Raw genomic sequence first — 15,558 nt, 5'->3', positions numbered from 1 at the left:
CTGGAATTCAATACTTAAAGCTATAAGGGGTGCAGATTTCAGTTAGTTGACATTTTTCCATGGCCGCTCAAACCCTATTTATTTAACCTTTCTTTTAACTCACATTGTTCTATCTCTTTTTACTATTTGTACTTTTTTCATTTTAAACTTTAATCTATGAAGGCACGATAAACTACTTCATCTGTGTGCTCAATAATTATTACTTTTTAGTAAATATCCCTCTACCTTTCAAGCTACGTTATAGCATATACATCAACTAAACGGAGAAATTATTTCGCTAATCATGCTCTTCGCTATCAGCAGGTACCGATTCCTCGTAGTTATCAGTAAAGGTTTGTGATAGAAGAGAAATCTACTTTTCTTTAAATTAAATCAAGAAGACCAAAGTTTTAAACTTTTTGGCGCTTTTACAGAGTCCGATCATACAACAACTGAACTCTGCAACAGTGTTTACCTTTCCGGACCACACATTTCGTTATTATGACGTGCTGATTTGTTTTTTCACTCCCGTCGGAATGATGAACTCCTTTCCCACATCAATGACGCGATGGCTCCGCCTCGCCCGGAGGATCATAAAAAGAGAGCAGCGGAGCATCCAGCACTAGAAGGTAAACGTGCTCGCAACAATGAATAACAACGTTTTGCTAATGGCTGAACGCAGCAACTGCTCACTGCCTCCGGCTGCTCTCTGTTTACAACCGGTTTGGGATCGGGTCCGCAGCATGGAGAGCTGGATCAAGTCGCCCTTCTTCCCCGTGAGCTACCTCGCTTTCTGTCTGCCTTTCGTCGTCCTGGATTTCCTGGCTCCAAGGGTCGCCTTCCTGCAGAAATATAAGATCCAGGCGCAGAACAATCCAAATGTGAAGATGATGGCAAACTGCCTGGCACAGACCCTGTACAACCACATTCTGTACATCTTCCCGCTGTCGGTGGCGCACTGGTACTGGCGGCCGGTGGACCTCCCGTTCGCTGCACCTGAGCTGCCCAAGGTGCTTTTGGACGTTGCTGCCTGCCTCCTTATTTTCGACTTCCAGTACTTCGTCTGGCATCTCCTCCATCACAAGGTGCCCTGGCTCTACCGAACATTCCACAAAGTTCACCACAAGTACACGGCCACCTTCGCACTTACAACCGACCACTCGGGTGCCTGGGAGACCCTCTCGCTGGCATTCATCGCCGCTCTCAGCCCAGCCATCCTGAAGTGCCATCCTCTCACCAGCTACCTCTTCTTTATCGTCAATATCTGGCTGTCGGTAGAGGACCATTCGGGCTACGATTTCCCCTGGTCCACGCACAGGTTGGTGCCCTTTGGACTGTACGGAGGGGCTCCTCACCATGATCTACATCACATGAAGTTCAAAACCAGCTATGCTCCCTACTTCACGCACTGGAACAGGCTCCTGGGAAGCTATTCCACACTACATAAAAAGTCCCAGTGATTTATATCGAACTATCTTGGTGAAGATATTTTAAGAGACTAATTTATGTATCATAGACTCTTAAATTTATTGAGGAGCATCACTGTGATTTACCATGAAATCAACTGCTCAGGAGACTAAAATTCTTGCCGTAAAGAGAACGTTCTCATTTTCTTAAACTGCAAAGCACTCTGGTGATTATTTTTGTTATTGATCAGTGACTAAAAGCAACCGAACTTGACATAAATGTATCGTTTCTTACATGAAAATGTACTTTTGTAGTTTTTGTTACTAAAGATGTTGCTGTATATTTGACAGTTAGTATTCATAAAGGTTCAAAATAATAAACGTCTGCATTTACTGTATTAATAAACCAATATAATTTACATATTCTTTATCGGCATTGGTGTGATATTTGAAAAGTGAAAATATCTTTGTCTTATGTGGTTGCCATATGTAGCAGATTGAGTTCTCCACTGATGGAGCAGCTTAAATTCCAATACAATATTCACTTAAAATGAGTCATTCCAAATTTAGTATGTCGATGAGCTTTCCATTTGAGCATCATTTGAGAGCTTCCTATGCACCCTGTATGTAAGGCTTTCGATTTGCTAAACTGGAGAAATCCTGGTATCAGCTGAGAAAAACAAATAATTTGTAGTTTCAAGTCTGCATAGTAAACAAAGATTACAGGGAGAGCTGCTTTTACATGGTGACTTAAGGATAACACACTTAACTAGAGTTTCATCAGTACTTGCAGCATAAGGACAGGACAGCGACTTTGTGCAGAGCAATTTCTTAGAAGCATTAATATAACATTGACATGATAATTTGATTATACTTGAATTTAGTTGATTTACTTGGGACAATTTGCCTTCTTTTGGATAAATCTTTGGTATCTATGAGAGAACACTGATAGACCTCTATTTTTTTCACCAAAGGACCGTACGTCTGCAGTAAGCACTTACTTAATACCACTATAGTGTGGCAGCTAAGCACTTTTTTTTTGTCAATTTTCAATCCCCTGGAGTCTGATTTGGACCCAGAATCCAGTGAGAAATGTAAAACTACAACCAGCTCAGTTATGGATAACACCGTCAATGAGAATGGAGGGTTCTAGCCAAATATGTACAGCCTACAGAGCCACAGCAGATGATTTGTAACACAAGAAAAGCTTTTGGGGTAAGGACAATTGGGGGTTGATTTAAGTATATTGTCCAGAAATTTACATTCCATTATAGCCACAGACAGCATGGTTATAGCATTCTCTACAAGGAAGGCTTCTGCATGCGTGAAGATTTTGGTTGCTTCCTAGCATAACTGAAGCACAACTGCATTACACTGTACTCCTGTACATAATAGAAATCTCATGCAGTTGCTTAACTCAGCCTTCAGCATACAACAAGCAGATCTCATTAATATTCTGCTAGACTAACAAGAATATGTTGCCCTTTTTCTATAACACTGCTAACTTGCCTTTCCAGAGCCTGTTATAAAGCCCAGTGTCTTTCAAACTACAATCAGAATTAAGTTTAATATCACTGGCGTATGTCAGGAAATGTGTTGTTTTGTGCTGCCAGTACATTGAAATACATGATAAAAAATCTATTAATTACAGTCTATATAAAAGTAAAATTAAATAAGTAATGCAAAAAGAGAGGGAAAACAGTGACGCAGTGTTCAAAGGTTCATTGTCCACTCAGAAATCTGATGGCTGAGGGGAAGAAGCTGGCCCTGAAACTTTGAGTGTATGTCTTCAGGCTCCTGAAGTTATTCCTTGAGGTTAACAATGAGAAGAGGGAATGTTCTGGGTCATTGGAGTTCTTAATGATTGATGCCATCTTTTCCAGGTATTGCCTTTTGAAGGTATCCTCAATGCTAGGGAGGCCCGTGCTTATGATGGAGCTGTTTGTGCTTGCAACATTCTACTGTTTTTTACTATCTAGTGGCCCCACCATACCGGACAGTGATGCCAGAAGTTAGAATGCTCTCCATGGTACATCTTTAGAAATTTCTGTGTGTCATTTGTGACATGCCAAGTCTTTTCAAACTCCAAATGAAATATGGCCATTGTCGTGCCTTCTTTGTAATTGCCACAATATGCTGAGCCCAGGATAGACATTTAGAGATGTTGACACCAGAAACTTGAATCTGCTCTCCCTTTCCACTGCTGATTCCTGGATGAGGAATGGTTTGTGTTCTATCGACTTCATCTTCCTGAAGTCCAAAATCAATTCCTTGGTCTTACTGACATTGAGTTAAAGGTGGTTGTTGTGACACCGCTCAACCAGGTGATCTATCTCGTTCCAGAACCTTGTTGAAATTCTGCCAACAAGAGTTGTGTAATTGGCAAATATACAGATGGATTTAAGCTATGCCTAGCCACATAGTCATGGGTGAAGAAAGGGTAGCGTGGTGGGCTAAGCACACATCAATTATGCACCATTGTGTAAAAACTGAAATTCTACCGGATCATCAAAGGGCTAGTTTTTCCTTCAGTTAGAAATTGGTCAGTTCTTTCTAGATAGAGAAGAAAACAACTGTATACTAAACATGGGAAATTCTGAAGATGCTGGAAATCCACAGTAACTCACACGAAATGATGGAGGAACTAGGCAGATCAGGCATCATACATTGAAATGAGTAAAGAGTCAACGTTTTGGGCCATGACCCTACTTCAGGACTGGTTAGAAAGGAAGGGGGAAGAAGACAGAACAAAATGGTGGGGGGGAGTCGAAGGAGGATAGCTAGATGGTGGAAGGTGAAGCCAGGTGGGTAGGGAAGGTAAAGGGCTGGAGAGGAAGGGAACTTATAGGAGAGGTGAATGGACTATAGGAGAAAGGCAAGGAGAGGTGAATCCATTGTTGACGATAGGCAAGTGAGAAGAGATGAAGGGTCAGAGTGGAAAGAAAATCCCCTCCCTCTCCCCTCTCCTCTGTTTCCCAGTTTGGCGCCCAATGTCGACTGACCTCTTCCCTCCAATGCTGCATTCCTCCAGTAATTTGCATTGTATTATTAGTCTATCTTCTCTTTTGTCTTTCTTCTCTACAGTCCTACTCTTCCCTTTGAAATAATGGGGCCCTGGATTGTGCCCCATCTAACTTTGAGCAGGACCAGGGTGTCATACACAGCTGTACATATCGGGTAAGATAGAATTACATGAAGGATCCCCATGGGGAATTTAACAATGGAGTATCTTGAATCATATACCACATACTAATGGTTAGATGGTTCTGCACTTTGAGTGATAACACACCCTCAGACTACTGTACCTGTTGCCACAGAACCACATTCTAACATACCCTCTCCAATATTGAACAAGACATTGTGATTGCTATCATTTCATTTACTGTGACATGAATCCACATACAGTTATAGATGGAATTTTCCAACTATTTGGGTCTACCTCGGAATGTCAAGAATTTTGTCTTCAACTAAATTGAACGTTATTCAAGTAACACAAAAAAAATTTACATTGTTTTATGATACTGATTTACCAAGTAAATTTCACAAACTTACTTTCCTTAAGGAAAAACATACCAAACATATCTTGCTGAAACTAACTCTCGGAAACAGGTGTGCACTTCTGATTTCCAAAAGGAAGTAAAAATATAGATGTTAACTCTTTCTGAGTAATTTTTCATAATCATTCTTGGGAAAAGGGATTTTTCATACCTAATTAATGGAATATCAGTGAATATACAGTACAGAAAAAGTTCTACAATGTATTTAATACACAACACTAATTACATCTAAGATGCTTCTAATCACTATTCATAGATTGTTACTGCTTCCTTCTGCTTCTCTCCAAAACCAAAAAATCATCGGCAATGACTCTGTCAACTCAGGTTCCTCTGCCAATTCTGTGATTTGGAAACTTGGCGCAGAGTTTGTCCCAAATGCCATGAATTTCCAGTAGTACCTCCCACCCAAACCATATAGGGGAAGTAACATGAATATGATGACAATTCATCTAAATTCTCATTCCAAAGTGCTTTTCAAACAGGTCCGTAGATTCGTCAAGCCGAAAACAGTTATCAGACAGTACAAAATCAGATTCATTGGCCTTCAGCTGGAAACCAGCTTGTGTTTAAAATGTGCATCTCTCTTCATTTATTTCAACTAGAATTGCTGGTTCATTGAAATTTCCTCCTTAAAGCTCTTCATTGTCTATTTACACCTGTGTTATGCCAGGTGTGGAGTAATGGGTAGACTAGGGGCAATACCGGTCTTAGTTCTTCCATTGAAATCCATTTACATTAATCCTACACTCATTCCATTTTATTCTCCTCACACTTCCATCACTCTCCCACCCTCTAGATTCTAACACCCACCCATAATAGAGGTGATTTACAATGACCTCTCGACCACACTTCAAATTCAAGTTTATTGCCTTTCAGCCATACACACGTAGACAGTGAAACAAAACTTCACTCCTCTGAGGTCAAGGCACACACATAGAGAACACATATCATGACACAGCAGACACAATCACAAAATGATGTCAGGCACAAGTCCTGGGTGGCGTGGCCTGAAGATTGACAAGTTGATATAAAGTGAGAGGTGCACGTCTATGTATGACAGAGTAATGTTACAGGTGCCAGTATAATAAAAACATAGAGTAGTATAAATATATGAAACAGCAACAACAGAAGGAGACGAACTGACCAGTCGATCATTGACTAAGGTAATCAGGCAAGGTGTAATTATGTGCTGGGTGGCAGCAGCGTGTTAAGCAGTCTAACAGAGTGTGGGAAGAAGCTGATGCCCAACCGCACGGCTGTGGTGCTTTCTTTAGGATTTGGTATGTGTCTGAAACTGGAGGAAGCACGGAGAATCAAAACGCAACCTTGTAGTGATGTGCACAGCTTCTTTGGTAAGGGCTAAGCTGAGCAACTGGATTTGTGAGGTAACAGCTCTACTGCCTTGACACTGTGCCATTAACACCAGAGTGACGCAAATGCTGCTGATACTGGACTGCCTCCCAATAATAGTATCGCCTGCTTGGATTCTCTCCTTTGTGCGGACCTGTTTGAACACTACGCACCTGGCGATATTTCTATAGAGAACACTTCTCGGTTACGGACATACAAACATCTCTCCAGCAGTTTGGGTTCCATTAATTATTACAGTCTCCTAATATGAGATGACACTTTTTAATTAGGTCTTACCGCATGCATTGTAGATATCTGTTTTTCACGGATTTGAGTAGCACCGCAAATCTCATTCTCTGGGGCAATGGAAATAAATTTCTATTCTATTCTATTTATACTCGAACATGCTTTTCCTCCCAGCAGTGAGCTTATTAGACTCACTTTCAAGTACTCTACAGACCATGTTCTCAGTAGTATTTATTTAATCATATATTTTCAATTTCTACAATTTGCCCTCTTTTGCATGTTGCTTCTTTGGCAGTCTATGCTTCTCTACAGTTTTTTTCATAAATTCTATTGTTTGTCTTTATTTTCCTGTAAATGCCAGTAAGAAAATTATTCTTAAGGTTGTATATATATTTATGATAATAAATTTACTTTGATCCACAAAATTACAGTCCATTACAGTTATAGAAAATGCGGTTAACCAAGCACATTTACGAGGAAGCTTTGCGTTGTGAGATATTGGTTGCTTTCTTGCATACATGAAGCAGAAATGCGTTACACTTGAGTTCCCATGTAGAGTTCTTGAACCTTTTCTATAATATTTCTATCTTGTATTTCCAGAGCCCGTCGTAAGCACGGTTAAATATTTTTAGTAATTATACTGTATAGTGTTTTTGAACCGCACTCCTAAACTCTGGAATTCAATACCTAAAGCTATAAGGGGTGCAGATTTCAGTTAGTTGACATTTTTCCATGGCTGCTCAAACCCTATTTATTTAACCTTTCTTTTAACTCACATTGTTCTATCTCTTTTTACTATTTGTACTTTTTTCATTTTAAACTTTAATCTATGAAGGCACGATAAACTACTTCATCTGTGTGCTCAATAATTATTACTTTTTAGTAAATATCCCTCTACCTTTCAAGCTACGTTATAGCATATACATCAACTAAACGGAGAAATTATTTCGCTAATCATGCTCTTCGCTATCAGCAGGTACCGATTCCTCGTAGTTATCAGTAAAGGTTTGTGATAGAAGAGAAATCTACTTTTCTTTAAATTAAATCAAGAAGACCAAAGTTTTAAACTTTTTGGCGCTTTTACAGAGTCCGATCATACAACAACTGAACTCTGCAACAGTGTTTACCTTTCCGGACCACACATTTCGTTATTATGACGTGCTGATTTGTTTTTTCACTCCCGTCGGAATGATGAACTCCTTTCCCACATCAATGACGCGATGGCTCCGCCTCGCCCGGAGGATCATAAAAAGAGAGCAGCGGAGCATCCAGCACTAGAAGGTAAACGTGCTCGCAACAATGAATAACAACGTTTTGCTAATGGCTGAACGCAGCAACTGCTCACTGCCTCCGGCTGCTCTCTGTTTACAACCGGTTTGGGATCGGGTCCGCAGCATGGAGAGCTGGATCAAGTCGCCCTTCTTCAAGTGAGCTACCTCGCTTTCTGTCTGCCTTTCGTCGTCCTGGATTTCCTGGCTCCAAGGGTCGCCTTCCTGCAGAAATATAAGATCCAGGCGCAGAACAATCCAAATGTGAAGATGATGGCAAACTGCCTGGCACAGACCCTGTACAACCACATTCTGTACATCTTCCCGCTGTCGGTGGCGCACTGGTACTGGCGGCCGGTGGACCTCCCGTTCGCTGCACCTGAGCTGCCCAAGGTGCTTTTGGACGTTGCTGCCTGCCTCCTTATTTTCGACTTCCAGTACTTCGTCTGGCATCTCCTCCATCACAAGGTGCCCTGGCTCTACCGAACATTCCACAAAGTTCACCACAAGTACACGGCCACCTTCGCTCTTACAGCCGACCACTCGGGTGCCTGGGAGACCCTCTCGCTGGCATTCATCGCCGCTCTCAACCCAGCCATCCTGAACTGCCGTCCTCTCACCAGCTACCTCTTCTTTATCGTCAATATCTGGCTGTCGGTAGAGGACCACTCGGGCTACGATTTCCCCTGGTCCACGAACAGGCTGGTGCCCTTTGGACTGTATCGAGGGGCTCCTCACCATGATCTACATCACATGAAGTTCAAAACCAGCTATGCTCCCTACTTCACGCACTGGGACAGGCTCCTGGGAACCTATTCCACACTACATAAAAAGTCCCGGTGATTTATTTCGAACTATCTTGGTGAATATATTTTAAGAGACTAATTTATGTATCATAGACTCTTAAATTTATTGAGGAGCATCACTCTGATTTACCATGAAATCAACTGCTCAGAAGACTAAAATTCTTGCTGTAAAGAGAACATTCTCATTTTCTTAAACTGCAAAGCACTCTGGTGATTATTTTTGTTACTGATCAGTGATTAAAAGCAACCGAACTTGACATAAATGTATCGTTTCTTACATGACAATGTACTTTTGTAGTTTTTGTTACTAAAGATTTTGCTGTATATTTTACAGTTAGTATTCAAAAGTTTAAAAATAATAAATGTCTGCATTTACTGTATTAATAAATCAATTTAATTTAGATATTCTTTATCGGCATTGGTGTGATATTTGAAAAGTGAAAATATCTTTGTCTTCTGTGGTTGCCATAGGGAGCAGATTGAGTTCTCCACTGACTGAGCAGCTTAAATTCCAATACAGTATTCACTTAAAATGATCATTCTAAAGTCATTCCAAATTTAGTATGTCGATGAGCTTTCCATTTGAGCATCATTTGAGAGCTTCCTATGCACCCTGTATGTAAGGCTTTCGATTTGCTAAATTGGAGAAATCCTGGTATCAGCTGAGAAAAACAAATAATTTGTAGTTTCAAGTCTGCATAGTAAACAAAGATTAAAAGGAGAGCTGCTTTTACATGGTGACTTAAGGATAACACACTTAACTAATTAGAGTTTCATCAGTACTTGCAGCATAAGGACAGGACAGCGACTTTGTGCAATGCAAGTTCTTAGAAGCATTAATATAACATTGACATGATAATTTGATTATACTTGAATTTAGTTGATTTACTTTACTTGGGACAATTTGCCTTCTTTTGGATAAATCTTTGGTATCTATGAGAGAACACTGATAGACCTCTATTTTTTTCACCAAAGGACCGTACGTCTGCAGTAAGCACTTACTTAATACCACTATAGTGTGGCAGCTAAGGACATTTTGTCAGTTTTCAATCCCCTGGAGTCTGATTTGGACCCAGAATAGAGTGAGAAATGCAAAACTACATCCAGCTCAGTTATGGATAACACCGTCAATGAGAATGGAGGGTTCTGGCCAAATATGTACAGCCTTCAGAGCCACAGCAGATGATTTGTAACACAAGAAAAGCTTTTGGGGTAAGGACAATTGGGGGTTGACTTAAGTATATTGTCCAGAAATTTACATTCCATTATAGCTACAGACAGCATGGTTATAGCATTCTCTACAAGGAAGGCTTCTGCATGCGTGAAGATTTTGGTTGCTTCCTAGCATAACTGAAGCACAACTGCATTACACTGTACTCCTGTACATAATAGAAATCTCATGCAGTTGCTTAACTCAGCCTTCAGCATACAACAAGCAGATCTCATTAATATTCTGCTAGACTAACAAGAATATGTTGCACTTTTTCTATAACACTCCTAGCTTGCCTTTCCAGAGCTTGTTATGAAGCCCAGTGTCTTTCAAACTACAATCAGAATTAAGTTTAATATCACTGGCGTATGTCAGGAAATGTGTTGTTTTGTGCTGCCAGTACATTGAAATACATGACAAAAAATCTATTAATTACAGTCTATATAAAAGTAAAATTTAATAAGTAATGCAAAAAGAGAGGGAAAACAGTGAGGCAGTATTCAAAGGTTCATTGTCCACTTAGAAATCTGATGGCAGAGGGGAAGAAGCTGGCCCTGAAACTTTGAGTGTACGTCTTCAGGCTCCTGAAGTTATTCCTTGAGGATAACAATGAGAAGAGGGAATGTCCTGGGTCATTGGAGTTCTTAATGATTGATGCCATCTTTTTCAGGTATTGCCTTTTGAAGCTGTCCTCGATGCTAAGGATGCCAGTGCCTATGATGGAGCTGGTTGAGTTTACAACATTCCACCATTTTTTTCCTATCTAATGGCCCCTCCAAACCAGATTGTGATGCCAGAAGTTAGAATGCTCTCCATGCTACATCTGTAGAAATTTGTGAGTGTCATTTGTGACATGCCAAGTCTTTTCAAACTCCAAATGAAATATGGCCATTGTCGTGCCTTCTTTGTAATTGCAACAATATGCTGAGCCCAGGATAGACATTTAGAGACGTTGACACCGGAAACTTGAATCTGCTGTAGCTTTCCACTGCTGATCCCTGGATGAGGACTGGTTTGTGTTCCATCGACTTCATCTTCCTGAAGTCCAAAATCAATTCCTTGGTCTTACTGACATTGAGTGAAAGGTGGTTGTTGTGACATCGCTCAACCAGATTATCTATCTCGTTCCAGAACCTTGTTGAAATTCTGCCAACAAGAGTTGGGTCATTGGCAAATATACAGATGGATTTAAGCTATGCCTAGCCACATAGTCATTGGTGAAGAAAGGGTAGTGTGGTGGGCTAAGCACACATCAATTATGCACCAATGTGTAAAAACTGAAATTCTACCGGATCATCAAAGGGCTAGTTTTTCCTTCAATTAGAAATTGGTCAGTTCTTTCTAGATAGAGAAGAAAACAACTGTATACTAAACATGGGAAATTCTGAAGATGCTGGAAATCCACAGTAACTCACACGAAATGATGGAGGAACTAGGCAGGTCAGGCATCATACATTGAAATGAGTAAAGAGTCAACGTTTTGGGCCGTGACCCTACTTCAGGACTGGTTAGAAAGGAAGGGGGAAGAAGACAGAACAAAATGGTGGGGGGGAGTCGAAGGAGGATAGCTAGATGGTGGAAGGTGAAGCCAGGTGGGTAGGGAAGGTAAAGGGCTGGAGAGGAAGGGAACTTATAGGAGAGGTGAATGGACTATAGGAGAAAGGCAAGGAGAGGTGAATCCATTGTTGACGATAGGCAAGTGAGAAGAGATGAAGGGTCAGAGTGGAAAAAAAATCCCCTCCCTCTCCCCTCTCCTCTGTTTCCCAGTTTGGCGCCCAATGTCGACTGACCATTTCCCTCCAATGCTGCATTCCTCCAGTAATTTGCATTGTATTATTAGTCTATCTTCTCTTTTGTCTTTCTTCTCTACAGTCCTACTCTTCCCTTTGAAATAATGGGGCCCTGGATTGTGCCCCATCTAACTTTGAGCAGGACCAGGGAGTCATACACAGCTGTACATATCGGGGAAGATAGAATTACATGAAAGCACCCCATGGGGAATTTAACAATGGAGTATCTTGAATCATATACCACATACTAATGGTTAGATGGTTCTGCACTTTGTGTGATAACACACCCTCAGACTACTGTACCTGTTGCCACAGAACCACATTCTAACATACCCTCTCCAATATTGAACAAGACATTGTGATTGCTATCATTTCATTTACTGTGACATGAATCCACATACAGTTATAGATGGAATTTTCCAACTATTTGGGTCTACCTCGGAATGTCAAGAATTTTGTCTTCAACTAAATTGAACGTTATTCAAGTAACACAAAAAAAATTTACTTTGTTTTAGGATACTGATTTACCAAGCAAATTTCACAAACTTACTTTCCTTAAGGAAAAAGATACCAAACATATCTTGCGGAAACTAACTCTCGGAAACAGGTGTGCACTTCTGATTTCCAAAAGGAAGTAAAAATATAGATGTTAACTCTTTCTGAGTAATTTTTCTTAATCATTCTTGGGAAAAGGGATTTTTCATACCTAATTAATGGAATATCAGTGAATATACAGTACAGAAAAAGTTCTACAATGTATTTAATACACAACACTAATTACATCTAAGATGCTTGTAATCACTATTCATAGATTGTTACTGCTTCCTTCTGCTTTTCTCCAAAACCAAAAAATCATCGGCAATGACTCTGTCAACTCAGGTTCCTCTGCCAATTCTGCGATTTGGAAACTTGGCGCAGGGTTTGTCCCAAATGCCATGAATTTCCAGTAGTACCTCCCACCCAAACCATATAGGGGAAGTAACATGAATATGATGACAATTCATCTAATTCTCATTCCAAAGTGCTTTTCAAACAGGTCCGTTGATTCGTCAAGCCGAAATCAGTTATCAGACAGTATAAAATCAGATTCATTGGCCCTCAGCTGGAAACCAGCTTGTGTTTAAAATGTGCATCTCTCTTCATTTATTTCAACTAGAATTGCTGGTTCATTGAAATTTCCTCCTTAAAGCTCTTCATCGTCTATTTACACCTGTGTTATGCCAGGTGTGGAGTAATGGGTAGACTAGGGGCAATACCGGTCTTAGTTCCTCCATTGAAATCCATTTACATTAATCCTACACTCATTCCATTTTATTCTCCTCACACTTCCATCACTTTCCCACCCTCTAGATTCTAACACCCACCCATAATAGAGGTGATTTACAATGACCTCTAGACCACACTGCAAGTGCAAGTTTATTGACTTTCAGCCATACACGCGTAGACAGTGAAACAAAACTTCGCTCCTCTGGGGTCAAGGCAAACACATAGAGAACACATATCATGACACAGCACACACAATCACAAAATGATGTCAGGCACAAGTCCTGGGTGGCGTGGCCTGTAGATTAACAAATTGACATAAAGTGAGAGGTGCACATCTATGTATGACAGGGTAATGTTACAGGTGCCAGTATAATAAAAACATAGAGTAGTATAAATACATGAAACAGCAACAACAGAAGATGACAAAGTGACAAGTCGACCATTGACTATCAGACATGGTGTAAATAAGTGCTGGGTGGCAGCAGCGTGTTAAGCAGTCTAACAGAGTGTGGGAAGAAGCTGATGCCCAACCGCACGGCTGTGGTGCCTCCTTTAGGATTTGGTATGTGTCTGAAACTGGAGGAAGCACGGAGAATCAAAAACGAACCTTGCAGTGATGTACACAGCTTCTATCTGCGCACTAGGGGTCAGGGCTAAGCTGAGTAACTGGATTTGTGAGGTAACAGCTCTACTTCCTTGACACTGTGCCATTCACACCAGAGTGACGCAAATGCTGCTGATGCTGGACTGCCTCCCAACAATAGTATCGCCTGCTTGGATTCTCTTCTTTATGCGGACCTGTTTGAACACTACGCAACCGGCGATATTTCTATAGAGAACACTTCTCGGTTACGGACATACAAACATCTCTCCAGCAGTTTGGGTTCCATTAATTATAACATTCTCCAAAACTGCCTGGCACAGACCCTGTACAACCACATTCTGTACATCTTCCCGCTGTCGGTGGCGCACTGGTACTGGCGCCCGGTGGACCTCCCGCTCGCTGCGCCTGAGCTGCCCAAGGTGCTTTTGGACGTTGCTGCCTGCCTCCTTATTTTCGACTTCCAGTACTTCGTCTGGCATCTCCTCCATTACAATGTGCCCTGGCTCTACCGAACATTCCACAAAGTTCACCACAAGTACACGGCCACCTTCGCTCTTACAACCGACCACTCGGGTGCCTGGGAGAACCTCTCGCTGGCATTCATCGCCGCTCTCAGCCCAGCCATCCTGAACTGCCATCCTCTCACCAGCTACCTCTTCTTTATCGTCAATATCTGGCTGTCGGTAGAGGACCACTCGGGCTACGATTTCCCCTGGTCCACGCACAGGCTGGTGCCCTTTGGACTGTACGGAGGGGCTCCTTACCATGATCTACATCACATGAAGTTCAAAACCAACTTTGCTCCCTACTTCACGCACTGGGACAGGCTCCTGGGAACCTATTCCACACTACATAAAAAGTCCCAGTGATTTATTTCGAACTATCTTGGTGAAGATATTTTAAGAGACTAATTTATGTATCATAGACTCTTAAATTTATTGAGGAGTATCACTCTGATTTACCATGAAATCAACTGCTCAGAAGACTAAAATTCTTGCTGTAAAGAGAACGTTCTCATTTTCTTAAACTGCAAAGCAATCTGGTGATTATTTTTGTTATTGATCAGTGATTAAAAGCAACCGTACTTGACATAAATGTATCGTTTCTTACATGACAATGTACTTTTGTAGTTTTTGTTACTAAAGATTTTGCTGTATATTTTACAGTTAGTATTCAAAAGTTTAATAATAATATATGTCTGCATTTACTGTATTAATAAATCAATTTAATTTAGATATTCTTTATCGGCATTGGTGTGATATTTGAAAAGTGAAAATATCCTTGTCTTCTGTGGTTGCCATAGGGAGCAGATTGAGTTCTCTACTGACGGAGCAGCTTAAATTCCAATACAGTATTCACTTAAAATGATCATTCTAAAGTCATTCCAAATTTAGTATGTCGATGAGCTTTCCATTTGAACATCATAAACGAGCTTCCTATGCACCCTGTATGTAAGGCTTTCGATTTGCTAAACTGGAGAAATCCTGGTATCAGCTGAGAAAAACAAATAATTTGTAGTTTCAAGTTTGCATAGTAAACAAAGATTAAAAGGAGAGCTGCTTTTACATGGTGACTTAAGGATAACACACTTAACAAATTAGAGTTTCATCAGTACTTGCAGCATAAGGACAGGACAGCGACTTTGCACAGAGCAAGTTCTTAGAAGCATTAATATAACATTGACATGATAATTTGATTATACTTGAATTTAGTTGATTTACTTTACTTGGGACAATTTGCCTTCTTTTGGATAAATCTTTGGTATCTGTGAGAGAACACTGATAGACCTCTATTTTTTTCACCAAAGGACCGTACGTCTGCAGTAAGCACTTACTTAATACCACTATAGTGTGGCAGCTAAGCACTTTTTTTTTGTCAATTTTCAATCCCCTGGAGTCTGATTTGGACCCAGAATCGAGTGAGAAATGTAAAACTACAACCAGCTCAGTTATGGATAACACCGTCAATGAGAATGGAGGGTTCTGGCCAAATATGTACAGCCTTCAGAGCCACAGCAGATGATTTGTAACACAAGAAAAGCTTTTGGGGTAAGGACAATTGGGGGTTGACTTAAGT

At 40.7% G+C, this 15,558-nt stretch overlaps 2 protein-coding genes and 1 pseudogene across 2 annotated transcripts; all 3 read left to right on the top strand.

The window, feature by feature from the left end:
- Positions 1-616: 616 nt before the first annotated feature.
- On the top strand, positions 617-1,748 carry LOC140715075 (cholesterol 25-hydroxylase-like protein). The gene has a single exon (XM_073026804.1). The coding sequence runs from the start codon at positions 627-629 to the stop codon at positions 1,437-1,439; it is 813 nt and encodes a 270-aa protein (XP_072882905.1). The 5' UTR covers positions 617-626; the 3' UTR covers positions 1,440-1,748.
- A 6,082-nt stretch (positions 1,749-7,830) lies between these two features.
- On the top strand, positions 7,831-8,872 carry LOC140715074 (cholesterol 25-hydroxylase-like protein; annotated as a pseudogene).
- A 4,528-nt stretch (positions 8,873-13,400) lies between these two features.
- LOC140715020 (cholesterol 25-hydroxylase-like protein) lies at positions 13,401-14,499 on the top strand. The gene is made up of 2 exons (XM_073026752.1): positions 13,401-13,496; positions 13,599-14,499. Exons 1-2 carry the CDS (start codon positions 13,401-13,403, stop codon positions 14,349-14,351), a joined length of 849 nt encoding a protein of 282 aa, XP_072882853.1. The 3' UTR covers positions 14,352-14,499.
- The last annotated feature ends 1,059 nt before the right edge of the window (positions 14,500-15,558 follow it).

The sequence above is a fragment of the Hemitrygon akajei genome, chromosome 23 (genome assembly GCF_048418815.1).
Source record: "Hemitrygon akajei chromosome 23, sHemAka1.3, whole genome shotgun sequence".
Classification (NCBI taxonomy): Eukaryota; Metazoa; Chordata; class Chondrichthyes; order Myliobatiformes; family Dasyatidae; genus Hemitrygon; species Hemitrygon akajei.
The sequence above is the reverse complement of the archived record's forward strand: the minus strand, read 5'-3'. Positions and strand labels throughout refer to the sequence as shown.

Excerpts from the sequence above, each read along its gene's own strand:
- LOC140715020 (XM_073026752.1), top strand. The coding sequence starts at position 13,401 with ATGCCCAACCGCACGGCTGTGGTGCCTCCTTTAGGATTTGGTATGTGT. Across the intron at positions 13,497-13,598 it reads AAAACGAACCTTGCAGTGAT|AGTGACGCAAATGCTGCTGA; the intron begins GTACACAGCTTC and ends CATTCACACCAG.
- LOC140715075 (XM_073026804.1), top strand. The coding sequence starts at position 627 with ATGAATAACAACGTTTTGCTAATGGCTGAACGCAGCAACTGCTCACTG.